General features: G+C 33.1%; 1 protein-coding gene across 20 annotated transcripts in view; it reads right to left on the minus strand.

Annotated features, from left to right (window-relative positions):
• Positions 1–19,644, minus strand: part of DLG2 (discs large MAGUK scaffold protein 2) — a 1,870,454-nt gene that overhangs the window by 614,598 nt on the left and 1,236,212 nt on the right. For all 20 annotated transcript variants that reach the window (XM_076002367.1, XM_076002386.1, XM_076002368.1 and 17 more), the window contains one exon: positions 2,245–2,295. In XM_076002367.1, the coding sequence (XP_075858482.1) occupies positions 2,245–2,295 (51 nt within the window). The remainder of the gene's footprint in view (positions 1–2,244; positions 2,296–19,644) is intronic.

Here is a 19,644-nt window from a genome sequence, read left to right on the forward strand (position 1 = left end):
CCAAAGGAGTTGAATAATTTTTAGAATGTGGGTACTAGAATAAATGATAAGAACAGAAAAGAGGTGGTCTTCAGAGAAGATACTACTTGACACAGAGGCTTTGCAGGAGATAGTTAATGGCAGTGACAAGGTTCAGAGTATGATACAAAACCCTAAAGCAGGAAGTAAGGAAGGTTAGCTGACATGTTCAAGATCAGGAAGCAAGCATACATCAGAATCCACACTGGAACCCACAATTGTCTAACTCCTACCAAATATTCTATCTCACACCAACATTAGCTTCTAATTATTTTTTGCCCTATAAAGTCAGGATAAATAAGTGGTGCTCTAGTCAAGATGTTTATGTGCATTGGGTGGGCAGAAAAAAGTCAGCTTTATGGGCATGAGACCTGTTAAGTCTCATTGAGTCCTGTGTTTAGAAGGGCTCCACAGTTTTATTTTGTACTGCACTAACTACACAAATCATATAGCCAGTCCTGGAGAGGGGATTAGTGATTTAAGAGAAATGTGTTCTTTTATTCTTATTTGGGCTGGTTTTCCATAAGCCTCACTTTCTTCATTTATCATGCCATTAAAATTTTATCAAAGTCCATAATGGAAGTTTTAAAGAAGCAATCTGTCAAATACTTAACTTTCAATGTAAATTTCCTTTTAAAACCACTTAGACTCAATAAAAGTTAGGGTGAAAATGAGAACATCTCTGATTCAGGAATGTGAATAATCAGTAAACAAAAAAGGAGATATAAATTAAAGTATAGGTCTAGAATCTTAATTCATTCTTGAGTGATAGCTTACAGAAACATACTTACAGTTTAATTTTATATTATAAATGTATTATATGTTTATTACAGAAGGCTTAGGAAATAAATACAAATAAAAAAGGAAAAACTACTCAATAATCCTTAATAAGTATTAGCTAATTTTAACATTTTGTTGTATATCCTTCCAGGATTTATGCATATATTTATGTAAGTATATTATGTGTGGATAGCTTTGTTTACTGGATCATATTTTAAATGTCATCTTAAAACTTTTAAAATTTAATAATATAATCTAGGTATATCATCTATCCTCATAATTATTTTTCTAAAATACTATGTGGATATATAATAATTAATGTGGATATATAATAATTATGTGGATTATAATAATTGGATATTATGTGGATATATGTGGATATATATATGTGGATATATAATGTAGATATATAATGTGGATATGTGGATATATAATAATTATGTAGATATATAATAATTAAACACTATATCTTTTCTGTTTATTATTAAATATCTTTTTCAATCTTCACTACTATATATTTTAATTTTTTTATTTTTTAATTAATCTTCACTATTAAAAACAGTACTAATCTGAACATTCTTTGTGTATTTGTACCTTCCTGTAAGTACCATTTTGGGGTCAAAAAGTATACCCATTTTAATGGTTTTGAGTCACATTTCCAAATTGTTCTTTTAGGGTTGCTCTAATTTCTAAGACTTCTCTTTGGCACTGAATATTTATATTCCTTTTAGATTTTTGCCAATTGGAAAGACAAAAACTCTTCGCTCTCCTTGTCTTTCTTTGTTCTTAATGAGGTTGAACAGGTTTTCATATGTCTATTAGCTTTTCTTTTTTTTGATGAATGTCCTGTTAATGCCTTTTGATTATGTTTTTCGAACATGGGCCTTTCTCTTATTATTTTATAAAATATCTAAATATATTAGGGCTGTGTTGCACAGTTTTCTTAATTTGTCAAAGGACTTTGCCAAGTTCCTACCAGTGTATCTGCAGAGCTTTGTGGGTTGCTGTGTTTTTCCCAATGAGGATGGTTTTAAAAGCTGTCATTTTTTAAAAAACTAAATAAGAAATGCACAGTAACTGTAGTTATGAGGAAAATATCAATGTCACATAAATGATGTCTTGTAACATATCTAAATAATGTATAGCCAAAACACTAATAATAAAGACATTAACAATAAAGTTCTATATAAGCTCATTGAACATTTCTCTTTCCCATTCAATTCTCCAAATCCTGGCAGTACAGTTTACATATGGAACATTCTGATTTTTTGATATGCTGTCTCAATGCTTTCTACTGCTAGCATTTCATTAATATTCTAATTATGAGTCCTGTGGAAAACTTCCAGGTTATAATAGACAATTGTGTCATTTCACAAGACAACCTGTTAGGATATAGAATGTAGAATGCAAGATTAAGGCTTTGGCTTTTTAAAAAAATTTTCTTACCCTCTCCAGTGTAATTTCTTCAAATTCATATTCAATTTCTGTCCCATTGACCTATAAATAGGAAACAAAAAAAAAAGGAGAGAGAACTATTAAATACATGCTGAGGAGACAGCTGCATTTTTAAAAATGCTCAAGGTTAGATTTTCATCCTTGCTGTAAATAAACCACATTTTCTTGATGTTGGTGATTATATATTTTTATTCAAATGGAACATAATCCAAATTATTCTAAGCTATATAACTGAGATGCTACAAAAATAATCAAAGATTATTACATCCCTTAGAATTTTATAATTTTTGTAGGGAGGAAGAAAAATACAAGATATGCATTGGGAGTTTATGAAGAACAAATCATCTAGGACTAACATTACAATTGTGAGGGAAATAATTTCCTAATATCTTTTAAAATTTTATGATTAAACACCAAAATATGACCCTAAAATTCAGCGATAATGGTAGCACAATTATATGTCATTTTTTGCTAGAGTAAAATAGCATTAAAATGACTGCATCAGCTAAGAAATCTCTTTTCTTTACTGGCTTAAGCTGAGGTAATTCATTCCCATTATCTTTTTGTTACATTTCTTGGAAAGCCCTGGACTGTGTAACCATGCCCATGTACTTCAGTAGTAATAAGAAAAAAGCAAAGTAGGACATATTTTGAAATTCCAAGTGACAAATTGTTTTAACCATCCAACCAAGCTTTGAATTCATTTGCATTTGCAGAGAGAACTAAATACATTTTAAATACAGCCAGTCACCTTGGATTTCAACAGATGTGCACAGAGAATGTATGAAGAGTTGCTTTAAAGTAATCTAACAAATATTCCTCTTCCATTTTTAACTATCGCAGATTTCTTTTCAGCCAAGCAAAATGTCTGAGCAAGAAAATTCTCAAATTGGCTGTTTCTTATTTCTGATATGAGTCTTGGTAACACCATTAGAATTTAGGAATCAGTCAGAAGGACTAATTTTTAACATAAAACTACCATTTTTTATAGGATTCTAACTTCAGTTTACCTCTCCATCTTAGAAGAATTTACACATAGTACCACAGATTGAGAGCCCTGTGGAGGAAAGGACAAGATAGCCAGCTCCATGGCCTAACACAGAGCCTGGCAAGAAAGGATTCAAGAAAGGAGTGAATGAAAGACTAACTGAACTCAGTAATTTATTTATCTGATTTATAAACATTGATATTTGTGGAGTCTCTTGCATAAAACATTTGAATGTATCATCCAAATGTATCATACAATACTATAACTTAGTATCATCAACTAAAGGTATAATGATAGTTATAATCGGTAAAAATATACAATGACAATGATCATGGACTTGACTTCTGTGTGTCCACCACCCACTCAGAACATGTTTTTGGTTTTTTAATTATATGAGCTAATTGGTGAATCACCATTTACTGTGTTACTACATTATCAAACAGCCTAAACTAAATTTGATTTTCCGGGCTTTAGCAACTTAATGACTCACAGAAAAGAACTTGATGATGTCAGAAAGCTTTAGCAGCTTTATGGAGCTTTTGGTTCTGCACATGCTTAAGTAAAAAAAAAAAGAAAAAAACCCTCAATCTCACTATATATGTGATATGTTTCCATATTTTTTTTTTTTAAATAACTTTCTTTAGTTGATAGGAGGAGGAGGATAGAAAGGGAAGGCTGAATTAATGTGACATGTTTTCATTCTCTCAGTATGGCTCCATGAAGCTTTTCTCTGCTTCATTGGTTCTCTAGAGTAAAGCACTTCACATTATTAAAGTGCTGCAAACTGGGGAGAAAAAAACAACTACTTCCAAGAGAGAAAAACAAGCCTCTGATAACAAATATCTACAGGCTCAGGGTGAAAGAAATTCATTAGGTAGTCCTTAAGGGACAATATTTTAATGGCATACATTGTACAGTTGTGGCCTATCAAAATTTGTGCTTAACATTTCTAGGGTCATATCTGCTGACTCTTAGATCTTAGAAGTATTATACGTGCATATTCTAATTAGCATTCCAAAGTTTCCAGGTCAGCTAGATGAACTATTGCAGGCTTATATTTACTCCATGGGTCTTTAGTTTTCAACACAAGAAAATAATGTCATTTGCCTTATTCATTAGTTTACAGTTTCTCTTCATAAGAAGGTTTAATGCCATCTAGGTGGGAATATAACTTTGCTTTTAAAACAAAGAACCCCATGTTTATAAAAGGCTTTAGTGAAATCATAGAAGAGGGAAGGTTTTTTAGTATAGGTGAGGCAACAGTTCAACATTTAACTGAAGATCGTTTGAAGCATGTAAAAACAAGATCCAGTGCGGGAGTTCAGGAAAGACATTTGAAAGGTCCTAGTGTCTATTTTTTCATCAATAGGAGAACGTGGCCTACGTTCTACCTAAGAATCCCTAAGACAGTAAATCCTATAATTTCCTTTGACAATGATCTTGGGGAAAAGGATGAGATAGAAAAAAGAACTAAGAATACCTTCATTTTCATTTTTGAAAATTTAGTGCTTTTGCAAACCAGTATACTAATACAGTATTCTTTAAATTTTTTTTTCATATTTATTTAGAGAGTAGTTGTATATTGAGTGATGAAGCTCCAAGAGATATCTACAATACAATCTTGTGTATCCTCACTCAGCAAGACCCAAACTGTTGTGAATGGCTTCCATCATCTCCAGGGTGTTTACAGACAATCTATTGTTGTCTGAACCTTGCCTTAGTTCTCTCACTTTACTCCCAATCAGTTTATCAATATGTGACTTTCAATTCAACAAGTTCTCTTCCTGAGAAAGATCCTTGAACAGAAACACTTTCTGTAATATTTAAGTATCCTGATGGTTGATGCTTATGCCCTGATAGTTTTGGGCCTGGGCAGCTGCATGGTTGACATTCCTGTTATTCCAGTTCCAGCCCTGATCAGCACACAGTCTCCTCTCTACCTTGATGACTAGAAAAGTGAGGGGAATGACATATTTGTAGACGTGGAGGACCAATATAATAGATGGATTTTCCAGTGTTTGAAAATTGATTAATTCATTAGATATTTGATATTTTTCAACTTGATGGTTCTGTGATGACAGCTGGCAGGTTTCTATGGTGCCCAGAAAATCAAAGTGATGCCAGACATTGTCCTGCACTGTTCTGGGCATGTAGTCTTCCTGGCATCATATAGAAGTTAAATCAAGAGAGTGACCTATAGCTTACTCAAATGTAAATTCTAATTTCATAAACTTTGAATACTTTACACATTTTTCCATAAGATAGTCTTTAGTTAATTTTACTGCTTTTTCCCCCTTTCAGTGCTATAGTAACGACCTGCCCAGATGATGGTGTAATTTGATTTTGACATATATTTTTATCTCATTAAAAGAGATTTTTCATGAATAACATATGTGAACTACTACATGTTTTAATGTTCTTTAATTGAAATCTTAAATTATGATTTCTTTTAATTTTTGTTAGGTTTTTTTTCTGCATTTGTAATTTCATTAAGGCTAGGAGCATACTAAACTCTGAGATGAGTGCATTTTTATACATCCTTATGTTATATAGTAATAAAAAGTGCTGAAACAGGTATATCAAAGCCTTTTGGCTTCTTTAGACTCAACACAATTCCACTCAATGAACAATTATTGATCATAATAACTACAAAGAAAATAAAGTACTTAGGAATATATTTAACAAAGGAGGTGAAAAATCTCTACAAAGAGAACTACAAATCACCAAGGAAGGAAATTGCAGATGATGTAAACCAATGGAAAAACATGCTCATGGATCAACAGAATCAACAGTGTTAAAATGTCCATACTACCCAAAGTGATTTACAGATTCAATGAATCCCCATAAAAATACCATTGTCATTTTTCACAGATCTAGAAAAAATAATTCTATCCTTCATTTGAAACCAGAAAAGAGCCCAAATAGCCAAAGCAATCTTAAGCAAAAGAAACAAATCTAGAGCCATCACTTTACCAGACTGTAGGCTATACTATAAGGCTACACTAACCAAAACAGCATAATACTGGGACAAAAATAGAGACACAGACCAATGGAATAGAACCAGAACTCAGACATAAAACTATTCACAAGTTGTCATCTGATCTTTGCCAAAGTACACAGCAATATACACTAGGGAAAAGAATCCCTATTCAATAAATGGTGCTGGGAAAATTGGACAGCCACATGCAGAAGATTGAAACAGGATCCATATCTCTTACCACTCACAAAAATTAATTCAAGATAAATAACAGACTTAAATCTAAGATATGAAACCATAAGAATTCTAGAAGAAAATTTTGGAAAAACTCTTTTAGACATCAGCCTAGGCAAAATTTATGAAGAAGACTCCAAGGGCAATTGCAGCAACAACAAAACTAAATAAATGGGACTTGATTAAATTAAAAAGCTTCTTCACAGCCAAGGAAACAATCAATAGAGGGTATAGACAACCTACAGAATGGGGGAAAATATTTGCATGCTATATAACTGATAAAGGGCTAATAACCAGAATCTACAAAGAACTCAAGCAAACAGCAAGAAAAAATATCAAACAACCCCCTTAAAAAGTGGACAAAAGACATGAACAGAAGCTTTTCAAAAGAAAATAGACTAATGTCCAATAAACATATGGAAAAATGCTCAACATCACTAATCATCAGAGAAATGCAAATGAAATATCTCCTAACCCCAGTGAGAATGGCTTTTATCAGAAAATCCCAAAACAATAGATGCTGATGAGAATGGGAAAAGAGGGTAACACTAATACACTGTTGGTGGGACTGGAAGCTAGTGCAACCTGTATGGAAAATAGTCTGGTGACTCCTCAAAGAACTAAAAGTAGACCTACCATTTGATCCAGCAATCCCACTACTGGGTATTTACCCAAAGGAAAAAAAGTCAATTTATCAAAAAGACACTTGCACTCAAATGTTTACTGCAGTCATTCCTGGCTTTGTATATACTCACCTCTGACATCAGCTCTTCTCAGGAGCCCTGATAGTACAGGGAAGGTCACAATCACAAAGATGTGGAATCAACCCAACTGCCCATCCATTCATGAATGGATTAATAAAATGTGGTATATGTACTCACAAAGTAGTACTCAGCTACAAAAGATAATGAATTGATATCTTTTGCAACAATGATAGAACTGGAGACCATCCTTCTAAGAGAAGTATAACAAGAATGGAAAAACAACCACCACATGTATGTACTCACTATTAAGTTGGAACTAACCGATCAGCATTCATGTGCACAGATGGAAGTAAAATTCAATGGAAATCATTCAGATGGGAGAGAGAAGGAGGAGATGGGTGAAATCACACTTAATGGGTACAAAGTACACTATCTAGATGAGAGGCACACTTATAACTTTGAATCAAGCAGTACAAAACTAATCTATGCAACTAAAACATTTGTATCCTCATAATATTCTGAAATTAAAAAATGAAAATAAAATAAAAGCTTTTGAGATATAGCCATATTCTATGGAAACACATAGCCTTTAAAGAGGCACCAAAGCACAAACATATTAAGATTAAGGCCTCATAGAAGTATGACATTCAATATATAAAATATAGAGGTGGGCCAGGGCTACAGCTCACTATTCCCACATGCAAGGTATATGCAGGTTTAGTTAACATTTGCTGTGTGTAAATGGTAGAGAATATGATAGATGATGTACTAATCCTGCCTTTTATTATTATAAGGATTATGATTTAGTAAGAAGACATATCTCTGATTATTATTGTTTTAGCATATAACACTACTACTGGACTTTGGGAGGAATGTGATGATCCTGGAGACCAAAGCCTTGGATTCCCAAAGCCTGTTGCCACTTCCAGAACAAGGTAGGGGTCATGACATTTTGCTTCATCTGTAGCTGTAGCAAATAGCACAGTGCTTAGTACGTAGATGCATAGTAACTACATGAATGAGTAAATAGATGAATCAATGATTAAGAAATGAGATTTTTATGTGGGTTAAACCAGATGCTCATAAAAAAGACCCTGGTAGCTAATGGGGGTGTAATTGTTACAGGGCCAAAGCCTTTTGTCATTCCTGGCTTTGTATATACTCACCTCTGACATCAGCTCTTCTCAGGAGCCCTGATAGTACAGGAAGGTCACAATATCACCAAATGCCCTAGTACACACACACACGCGCGCACGCGCCCATTCCTCTTCCTTAGTACCTTACCAATATTCATCCTTCCCTTCTATTGGAGGACCTCTTATAGCAAATATAGCAAATATGTCATGATGTTTTACTGCTTTTTACACCTGAATCTATGTATGTGCACATATACTCAGTAGATAAGAACTTGGGTGCCAGAGTAAAGACACAGATTTGAATCCTCCTTTCAACATTTATGATGTGTGTGAATGAGGGCAACTTCCTTAATCTCACAAAACCTCTATTTCTTTATGTAAAGAATGGTCCTAACAATACTTCTTTCCATATGGTTATTGAAAGGATTATATTAGGTCATTGATATGAAACAATACACATCTTAAGTGATTGAAGAGATTTTAGCTAAAATTCCACACAATTATCAAACTCCACTTCCTAAAATTCTTGAGAGAAATAAACAAGATTATACATGTTACTGTCTGGCACATAGTAGGTTTTCAATAAAGAGAGCCATTATTATTAGTTCTGAATAATAAACTTGTAAGGGCCACAAGATTAATTTGATCTAATATTGAATGTTTGCTTATTTCCCCAATAATATAAAATATTGATGAGCAAAACACTTGCTTTTTCCTACAAAATACAGTAAAAATCTTTCCCAACCCAAGTATCTTTATCTTGAAGCCATCTAAGATGTACTGTCTTGTGGGCAGGAATTACCTTAGCTTTCTGTCTCTAATCACGTTAGTGTGGGCTTCACTCAAAATATCATCTCAGCTGAACATTCTCCCAATCTTCTTTCCCTTTACTTTTGCATTTTCTTTTAAATATTCTCTTGCCCAGCATTGACCATTATGTTACTCTGCTGTTGACATTCACATCCCTAAGGCTGCTCTCATTCCCTACACCCCAATCTCCATGAGAGCGCAGATCGTACCTTACTCATTTTTGCACCTCTATAGTTTCTGGCACCATGCCTTGTTCATAGAATGTCTCCAGAAAAAATCTTTAGAACCAAGTCACCTGTGAACTCCAGAAATTTAGTTGTAGTTAATTCTTTATGTAATTACGGACAGCTCTTAACAACAGCTGTTCTTTCTTATGAAATAGAGATTGCATTAATCCCTCCATCTCAGGAAATAGTTTTTATATATGTTCATTGGTAATTTACGATTTAAATGCTGAATAAGTAAATTAAAACATTAATCTAATACTTATTGAATACCTGGCATATACTAGATGTAATGGTAATCCTGGAGCTACAAAGATGAGTGAAATATGGTTCCTGTCCTCAAAGAATAAAGTCTGGCATAGAGAGATGAATGAATGGAAATGTGGAACAAAGTGATATGGATGTCATGGTAGATGCCTGTAGGCTGTAGTAGCTTCAGAGGTGACATAGAGAAGGGAACAAACAATTCCACCTTAAGAGAGTCAGAAAAGACTCTCATGGAGGAGGTGTGATGAGTGTGATGAGCTGAATGTGTTCACGGGTAGGTGTTCACCAGAATGGGTATATGACAGATGGGTCTACCAAGGCCGAGGGAGTAACATTAACCACATCTTCAGAGGGCTCCACTGGATAGAGCACTGGCCTTAGTCAGAAGCCTTATAGTTTTGATTCTATGGTTTAACATGCTGGATACCCTTGGTCATGTCATAATGCTTCAATTTACTCATGCATACAGATAATCTCTGAGGTCCCTCCCATCTCTGACCTTCAAGCATCAAGGTTTCTCTACCTGTACACTGCACCTGAACAATCTTTATCATGATTTTTCTATTACTCTCTATCCTCCACATTTTAATTGGCAACCCATAATCTTACCAGCTGGCCTCTCTCTAACCTCTGAGAATTTCTGCCACATCCCTTCTCCTTAATCTATAAGATTCCCCATCAGGGAAGAAACTAAAGGGCAGTATCACCCCCCTTTCTTGGCTCCACTCAAGGACATCACTATCACAACTTTCCCATTTCTATTCCTCAAAGATCTCAGGCTTCTGGGGAAATATAAAGGTAGCTGTTTTTCTATTACAAGGAAGAATAAAGATAAGAAAAATTTGCTCTACTTCAACCCAGAAGAAAGAGTAACTGAAGAAGGTTGATGTGCATTATCCCTATATATATATTTTTAATCACATTTAATTTTAAACGTCTCTGCTGAATGTTTGAGAAACAGACGAGTAATGAGAAAGCGAAAGTTAATCCACCAGCATGGTAGCTCTAGTCAGGACAAAAGCACAATTAGACAAAGCCTGGATGTTCTCATGTATACAACTAAACTGTTTATGACCTTCTTTAACCAACATTCCTTCTCCTAGACTATTTTTACTGCCTAAAAACATGCCCTTTCTTCAAGTTTAGGCATTATCACACAGCAACTAAAAGTTTAGAATATAGAATCAAAAAGGCCTAGATTTCATACCAGTTCTGTCACTTACAAGCTAAGCTGCTAGAATTCACCTTTGTTGTGCATTATACACATTTGTGTTCATGTTAACATCACTTATTTAAACAGTAGGAATCAAAAGGTTTTCTGCTTAAGCCTTGTAGAGCATCTATTTTAATCTAAGGTATGCATCTGGTTATTTTATGAATACTATGCAATTATAATAAGAGTATTTTAAAAGATGCAGCATTATAAGAACCCAACCATAGTACATATTTCTTACTTTTAATAAGCACAAACTATAAAAACAATTATTGATATTCTTAGTTAAGATTCTAATTTTGGTAAAATCACTATTACTATTATTTACCTTAATGCATTCTACCAGTAAACTCACATTTCAAGTTAAAATTTATAATCTTAATCAAACAAATTTCCAAACTCAGTGAACTGCTAAATCATAGCTTCTACCAAATACAGAAAACATTATTCAGTATATTATAATCTGTCCCATTCTTGAACCATTTTCTTTTGTTTCTTTTTATTTTCTCTGCCTTCATTATTAAGCCTTTATAACACACAAAATTTTCGGTCTAGAAAAGCAATCATAGACTTAATAATTACTATGTTTTTTTTTAAAGATTTAATTAGAAACCATAGGTTTTTTTCTTTTATTAGGTAGCTTTTTACCTATAAAATTATAATATAATTTTCTCAGAATTTCTGCCAGGAGAAATTAAGGAACATGGCTTAGGGTTCTTACATGTATAAAAAGAAAATCATTTTCTATATACAAACTTGTCTTGATTAAAGGCTTCTGTAATTAAGGGAAAATATAGTTACTTAATATGTTCAGAATTGAATTTGCCTCTGATTTGAAAATGGCACATTTCTTTCCATTTTTGCTCCCTTGCTTTGCATCATGTGCAGGATGGAAAATAACAGGTGGTTTCAATGCATTCACTTGGCTCCAGCCTGAAGCAGGCTATTTTGCTCTTTGGGTTTAAATATTTCATGAGTTTGAATATGTTCTTTGAGAGCAGTAAATGGTGTTAAGAAGACAATTGATCAATGGTTATAAGGCATCATGATACACAAGTTTATTTTGTCCCATTAAGTCCCCTCCTTCACCTCCCCTCCCCTCTCCCATATGCAAATTGCTTGGTCATTTGCAAGCAAGTGTCCAAAGGAATCAAGAAATCAAAGCATATGGCCAAAAGATTTAGGAAAACAAGAACTAAGTGAGTGCTGAACCATAAAACGAGACTTTACAAAATGATGATGCTAGCGGATAGTTGAAAATATTTTCTCCTTTACTTGGGTATGATATGACTATAGCATGAGGCAGGATATCAGTATCCTCCATTTCTTCATCCCTGCTTTCTCCTCAAATCCCCCTCACCCCAGTCTGGTTTGTATTCCACTATTCTACAAATATTGAGCCCAAAAGAATCAACAGAGACTTTTTAACACTTAAATACAATGATCTTTTCCCAGTCTCCATTTGCCCTGGCTTTCATGCAGCGTTTGACACTGTGGAGTGCCCACTGCTTGCAACTTGCCTTTCCTTCTATCACAGAGTCTATCCTTGCTGGTCTCCTCCCTACTGCTGTGTCTGCTGTGCTTATACCCATTTCTGTTCCTCCTGACAGATATCAGTATTTGCCAAGCTCCGTCCCTTATTATTTTACAATCTTTATCTGAGTTTTCATCATCTTACCTAACCTTTTTTTCTTCTGATGATTAAATATCCTAGTATCACCCTGATCTCAATAAATCTAAAACAGAACATATCATCTTGCCTAGTTATAACAATAATTTCCCTCAGTCTACCCAATATCTCTGTTAACGGAATCCTCTTTTTCACATACATCCTTTACATTTGTTATCAATACCCACCATCCTCTTACACATCTGAATTGTCACTTTCTTAAGACTACTGATATAATTAAAAAAAATATTTCTGCCTCTATTATTTTTCCATATCAATCTATTCTTCATACCTTCCCAGAAAGCAATGTTTTGGCATGTAATTTTGCTGTTCAAGTAGCTTTAAATAATTTTTACTTATCCCCAAAGAACATTCCATACATTCCACCAGTTGTTATCAGCCTACCTTTCTAGCTACGCATCCTATTTCTTACCTTCAAAAACATTTTCCAGTCAAGTAACTGTGCTAAACACCTTTGATAGCTTTACTAATGCTATACTATATACTGCCTAAGTGTCCTCACTCAGTCTACGCTTATTGAAATTCTAATTGATTTAGAAAAATATTTTTGAATGCCTAGAATTTCTTGTGTACTAAGTTAGGTGCTAGGGATACAGCAGTAAACAAAACTAAGCTTTGCACTCGTGGAGCTGAATTTATTAAGAGTTTGGGAAACTTCTATTCCCATTAGCCAAAGACTCAAGTCAATAAAATAAAAAAGATTTTCAATCCCCTGAAAAATCACCACTCTATTCTCTGTTATCTCAAGAAAAATGATAATAACATCAATAATGATGAATACTACCACTACTACGGCTACTACTACTACTACTATTGGATTTTGTTAAGTATGTATTAGATGCCAGATACTATCTTAAGTTAATCTAATAATTATGATAATCTTGAGACCTTGGCAAGGTTTTACTATTTAAAAAGTCTAGTTTCTAAGTTAAGCAATTTCCCCCATGATACACAGCCATAAGCAACATGAAACTAAGACTATCTTGTTTGCTTTCTCATCAGTTAGTAATGGGAAGTATAGCTCAATACAAAATTTGTTGAATAAAATTAACAACAGGCTACAAGGAGGTAGAAAGAAGTAGAAGTGCCTAGAATTGAATGTAGTGTGTGACATCAAAACACAAATCTTTATCTCTGGTCACCCATAATATAGTACCTCTCTTACTGTGCCTGTCATCTTCCTTGTGGACCAGTTCCTTATATTTTGCTTTATTTTCCCAGATATACTGTCCTCTTGCTCAGATAAGGCATTACCTTTTAATTTTTTTTTTCTCTTGTGGCACCTATTATAATGATTTGCCCATAATAGCCACATTATAAAAAACTATTAAAGAAATAAATCAATTGAAACTTACCTTAAGGCTTTTTATTTGCTATAATAAAAAATATGTTTTTGTATTTAAGAGTTCTACTCACCATTGTCACTTTCGAAAAGAATTTAATGCCTTAATTTCTCTGTAATCATTTTACTTCAAATCTTGCTAATAATAAGCTGTCTCCCTTGTCATCTGAATATAGGTCACCCTTTCAGCAGCTTCCAAGATCAATTCATCAATCAACAAATATTTATTGAATTACTACCCCCACCTTCTCTGCTAGCTCATATAATCTCTTTTCATCTCAGTTTGAAAGCATATAACTATTTTCGCAACCTTGGAATAAAGCTATAAAGCTACATCTCTCTGCTCCTTCATCTGAAGTTCTATAATTCCTGCAAGATGCTCTGGGCTGCTTGTTACAAAAAAGATCATATCTATATTTCTCGATCAGATACTAAGGGAAATCATTCTTCTGCTTTATTTTTATTTCATCTTTCTCAAAGTAACCTAGGATCATGACAGAGACTGATTGTTAGTACCATTTCTGTCACCACTCTCTTGTCTAGGCCAGTTGATAAAATATAGAAATAATAAGGTTTCAAGTTGTTTATATGTTTTTTCTGGAGTATGATAACAATAGTATTATCTATTTACATATTATTTTCACATATATTTTTGCATTTTCTCCTCATAACAAACTTATATGAGTAGATATTACCATTTTCTTAATTTTATAGACAACTGAACTGCTCAGAGATGGTAAATAAGTCGTTCAAAATTGCTCAGCTAATAACTGGTAGTATTTTGATGTGAATCGAGATATTTTGGACTCTAAATCTAGAGCCTTATACACAATTGGCAATTATAAATAAAGATGCTGTAAACATCAGTGTACATGTTTTTGTGTGGACATAAGTTTTCAATGCCGTTGGGTAAACACAAAGGAGCACAATTACTAGATCATATGGTAACAGTATGTTTAGTTTTATAAAAAACAACCAAACTGTCTCCAATAACATTTTTTTGTTGTTTTAAATTCCACTTTGTCTGATATCAGTATAACCCACTGTCTCTCTTAGGGTTACTATTCACATTCATTTTTACAGAAAGATGAATAGATTTTCAGAAACCTATGGGGGATAATATCCAGCATACCAATATATATATTTAGAGTACAGAAAAATAATTCAAAATCTTCTAGTGCTTCTAGCAGGAAAAAAGGAAAGGAACCATTGTGAAATAAGCCAGAGCATTCTGTTCTTAATAAGGCCTTCCCTCAGGAGAAACTATTGTAAGAGAGTCTAATCTTCTGGGGTTTTATCAGAGCTGAATATAACTGGGGGAATGGAAATACCCAATTCCAGCCCCTTCTAGTCATCCTGAGCAGGTGGGTGCTTAGAAGCACTGATGAAATTCATGGTCCAGGGACACAAACTCACCAAAATACTAAAATCTAATCACAGGAGTATAGCCAATACCCAGTATAGCCCAATATCTTACCACTACATTACCAAAGACCCAATGCAGTTCCTTTTAATCAGTTCATCATGTTTGCCTTTCAAACAAAAAAAATTACTAATATGATTTTATGAAAGTACAATGAGGCATACTAAAAGGCAAAAAAATCACAGTATCAAAAGATTGAATAAGGCTCAGAACAAGAGTCAGAAATGGCAGGAATGTTGGAATTATGATTAGCATCCTAAGGAATTTAATGGAAAAACTAGACAACATGAAAGGACAGATGGATAATGTTAGCAATGATGGAAATTCTAGGAAAAATAAAAATGAAATACTAGAGACAAAAATCATGGTGAAGAAATAAAGGATTATTTTGATAAGCTCCTTAGTAGAGTGAACATGGCTGAGAAAAGAATCTCTTAGTTTTAGAATATAATAGAAACTTCCAAAATTGAAAAGCAAAGAGAAAAAGATAAGACAAAAAAACCCCACAAAAAACAATCAGGAGAGAATATTCAAGAACTGTGGGACATCTGTAAAGGTGTAACATAAGCATAATGAGAATTCCAGAAGGAGAAGAAACAGAGAAATGAATAAGGCAAAATATGAAGCAATAATGACTGAGAATTTCACCCAAATTAATGTCAAACACCAACCCACAGACTCTTAGGACCCTTAGAGAACACCATATAGGATAAATGCCAAAACAAACAGATAAGCAAAAAAACCAAATAACACCCCTCCCCAACACAAACCCTGACACATAAGCATGTGACTTTCAAGCACAGAAAATAAAAGATAAAAAAAAATTCTTGAAAGAAGCCTGGGGCAGGGAAGGGAGGATCAAATAATTACATCTGCCCCCCTCACAAACCACGCATATAAGAAAAAAGTGAAGTATTTAAAGTGTTGAGAGAAAAGATACACCAGCCTAAAATTTATTAAATTATCCTTTGAAACTGAAAAAGAAATACATTCTCAGACAAACAGAAATTAAGTTTTCTTTTTTGTCAGAACTGCGTTGCAAGAAATATTAAAAGTTCTTCACAGAGAAGAAAAATCATAAAGATCAGGAACTTGGATCTATATAAAGAAAGGAAGAACATTGGAGAAAAAGTGAAAATAAAATAAAAGCTTGTATTTTTCTTACTCTTAATTTAACAGATAATAATTTGTTCAAAATAACAAAAGCAATGATGTATGTGATTATATATTTGTATGTATATACACATATATGTATGTTTACATATAAGTGAAATGAATAACAGCACTGATACAAGAGACTGTAGGGAGGAATTGGGAATATTTTGTTATTATAAAGTACTTGTACTACTTGTGATAGATGTCCACTGTATCCTTAATTGATGGTACTGTTAATTGATGGTACTGTTGAATATTATTACTGATTTCACATCTTCTAGATTTGTCCACTTCTGATAGAGGGGTGTTCAAGTCTCCAACTATCATAGTGGGTTCATCTATATCTCTTTGTAATTCTATCAGTTTAACCTCATGTATTTTGGTACTCTGTTGTTAAGCCCGTAAACATTAAGGATTACTATGTCTTGGAGTATTGATCACTTTATTATTTATATAATGTCCTTCTTTATCTCTGATAACTTCTTTTGCTGTGATGTCTGCTCTGTTATTTGGAAGTGTACGTGGGTTGATTGTAACTGTAGGGAAACTCTAGGGAAACCACTGAAAAAGTAAAAGAAATGGCATAATAAATACAGTAATAAAGTAGAAAAAATAAAATAATATAAAATGCTCAATGATAATCAAAAAAGGCAGAAAAAGTACAGAAGACAAAAATAGGAACAAAGAACAAGAATAATAATTAGAATATAGTAACAGATATGGCAGATATTAAATCAATTACACCCATAATAATTTTAAATGTTAATGGCATGAATACATCAATTGGAAGACAAAGATTTTGAGAGTGAATTGAAAAAGAAGATATCACTATATGTTGTCTACAAGAAAAACAATTTGAATATAAAGATAGATACAGATTAAAAGGGTTGGAGAAACATATATCATGCTAATATTAATCAAAACAAAATGGGAATTGCTATGTTAATTTCAGATAAAACAAAAGGTAAAAACTGACATAACTGCAAGGAGATATAGATGAATACACTATTATAGTTGGAGACTTGAAGACCCCTCTATCAGCAGTGGACAGATCTAGAAGGCATAAAATCAATAAGGATATAGTTGAATTCAACAGTACCATCAATCAACTGAATATAATGGACATCTATAGAGTACTTCATTCAACAACAGCAAATTATACGTTCTTTTCAAACTGACATGGAATATTCACCAAGGTAGACTACGTCCTGAGCCATAAAACACACCTTCAAAAATTTAAAAGAAGAGGAATCATACAATGTCTGATCTCAAAGCACAATGGAATTAGACTAGAAATCAATAACAGAAAGATAGCTGGAAATTTTAACATGCTTGAAAATTAAACAATACACTTTTAAGTGACACATGGGTAAAAGAAGAAATTTGAAGAGAAACTGAAAAATAATGTGAACTAAATGAAATTGAAGATACAGTCTATCAAAATTTGTGAGTTTCAGTGAAAGCAGTGCTTAGAGGGACATTTATGGCATTAAATAAATGTATTATAAATGAAGAGAGATCTAAAATCGTAATTTAACCTTTCACCTTAGAAACTAGAAAAAGAAGAGCAAATTAAACCCAAAGTAAGCAAAATTAAAAAATAAAAAAATCAGAGAAGAAATCAATAAAATTGAAAACAGGAAATCAATAGAGTAAATCAATAAAACCAAAAGGTGGTATTTTGAAAATATCAATAAAATTGATATGCCTCTAGCCAAGCTAAGAAAAAAAAAAGAGGACAAAATTGCTGATATCATATATGAAAGTGGGAACATCACTACAGAGTCCATAGTCATTAAAAGGATAATAAGGAGATTTATTGAGTAACTTTATGCAGACAAAACTGATAACCTACATGAAATGTACTATTTTCTTGAAGACATAAACTGCCACAACTCAAAGAAAAAGAAATAGGCAATCAAATAGGCATCTGTTAAAGATATTGAATCAATGATTAAGAACCTCCCCAAACAGAAAGCACCAGGCCGAGATGGGTTCACTGCTGAATTTTAACAAACACATAAGGAATAAATTATACAAATTCTCTAAATCTCTTCCAGAAGATAGATGCAGGGATCTTCGCTGAATTTTCTAACTAATTCAGCGAAGCCAGCATTATTCTATACCAGAAGCAGACAAAAAGAAAAAAAAAAAAAAGGAAAACTACAAAGCATTGACTCTTATGGACATAGACGCAAAAATTCTCAACAAAATATTAGCAAAATGTCAACAAAATGTCTCTTATGGACATAGACGCAAAAATTCTCAACAAAATATTAGCAAATTGAATCTAACAATATATACCAACAATATATACCAAGAATCATACAACATAATCAAGTGGAATTTATCTCAAGCTGATTCAACAATTAAAAATCACTCAAGTATTTCATTCCAATCTCTTCTGGAAATAAACTATCAAATTCTGATGAAAGTTAACAAAGAAGAACTAAATAAATGGAGAATTATTCCATGTTCATGGGTAGATAGATACAATATTTTCAAGAATTTTCTTCTCAAATTGATCTATAGATTCAACACAGTCTTAATCAAAATTCCAGCAAGTTATTTCATGGATATTGACAAACTGATTCTAAAGTTTATATGGCGAGGCAAAAGACCCAGAGTAGCCCAATCAGAATTGAAGAAAAAGAACAAAGAGTACTGACACTATTTGACTTCAAAACTCATTATAAAGCCACAGTAATCAAGACAGTGTGGTTTGCATAAAAGAATAGACACATGGATCAATGGAACAGAACAGAGAGCCCAGAAATAGATCCACATAAATATAGTCAACTGATCTTTGACAAAGATACAAAGGAATTATAATGGAACAAAAATAGTTTTTTCAGCAAATAGTGCTAGAACAATTGGACATGCACATGCGAAAAAAAAAAAAAAAAAGCCTAGACAGATATCTTACACTCTTGATAAAAATCAATTCAAAATAGATTAGAGACCTAAATGTAAAACTCAAAATTATAAAACTCCCTAAAGATAAGAGGAGAAAATCTTGATGATCTTGGGTATGGCAATAGCTTTTTAGATACAACAAAGGCATGATCAATGAAAAAGATAACTAATAAGCAGAACTTTTTTACAATTAAAGCACTTCTGTGAAAGACAATATTAAGAGCATGAGAAGAAAAGACACAGAGTAAGAGAAAATATTTTAAAAAGACATATCAGATAAAGGACTGTTATCCCAGATATACAAAGAACTCT

This window comes from Microcebus murinus, chromosome 4 (assembly GCF_040939455.1).
Source record: "Microcebus murinus isolate Inina chromosome 4, M.murinus_Inina_mat1.0, whole genome shotgun sequence".
Taxonomy (NCBI): Eukaryota; Metazoa; Chordata; class Mammalia; order Primates; family Cheirogaleidae; genus Microcebus; species Microcebus murinus.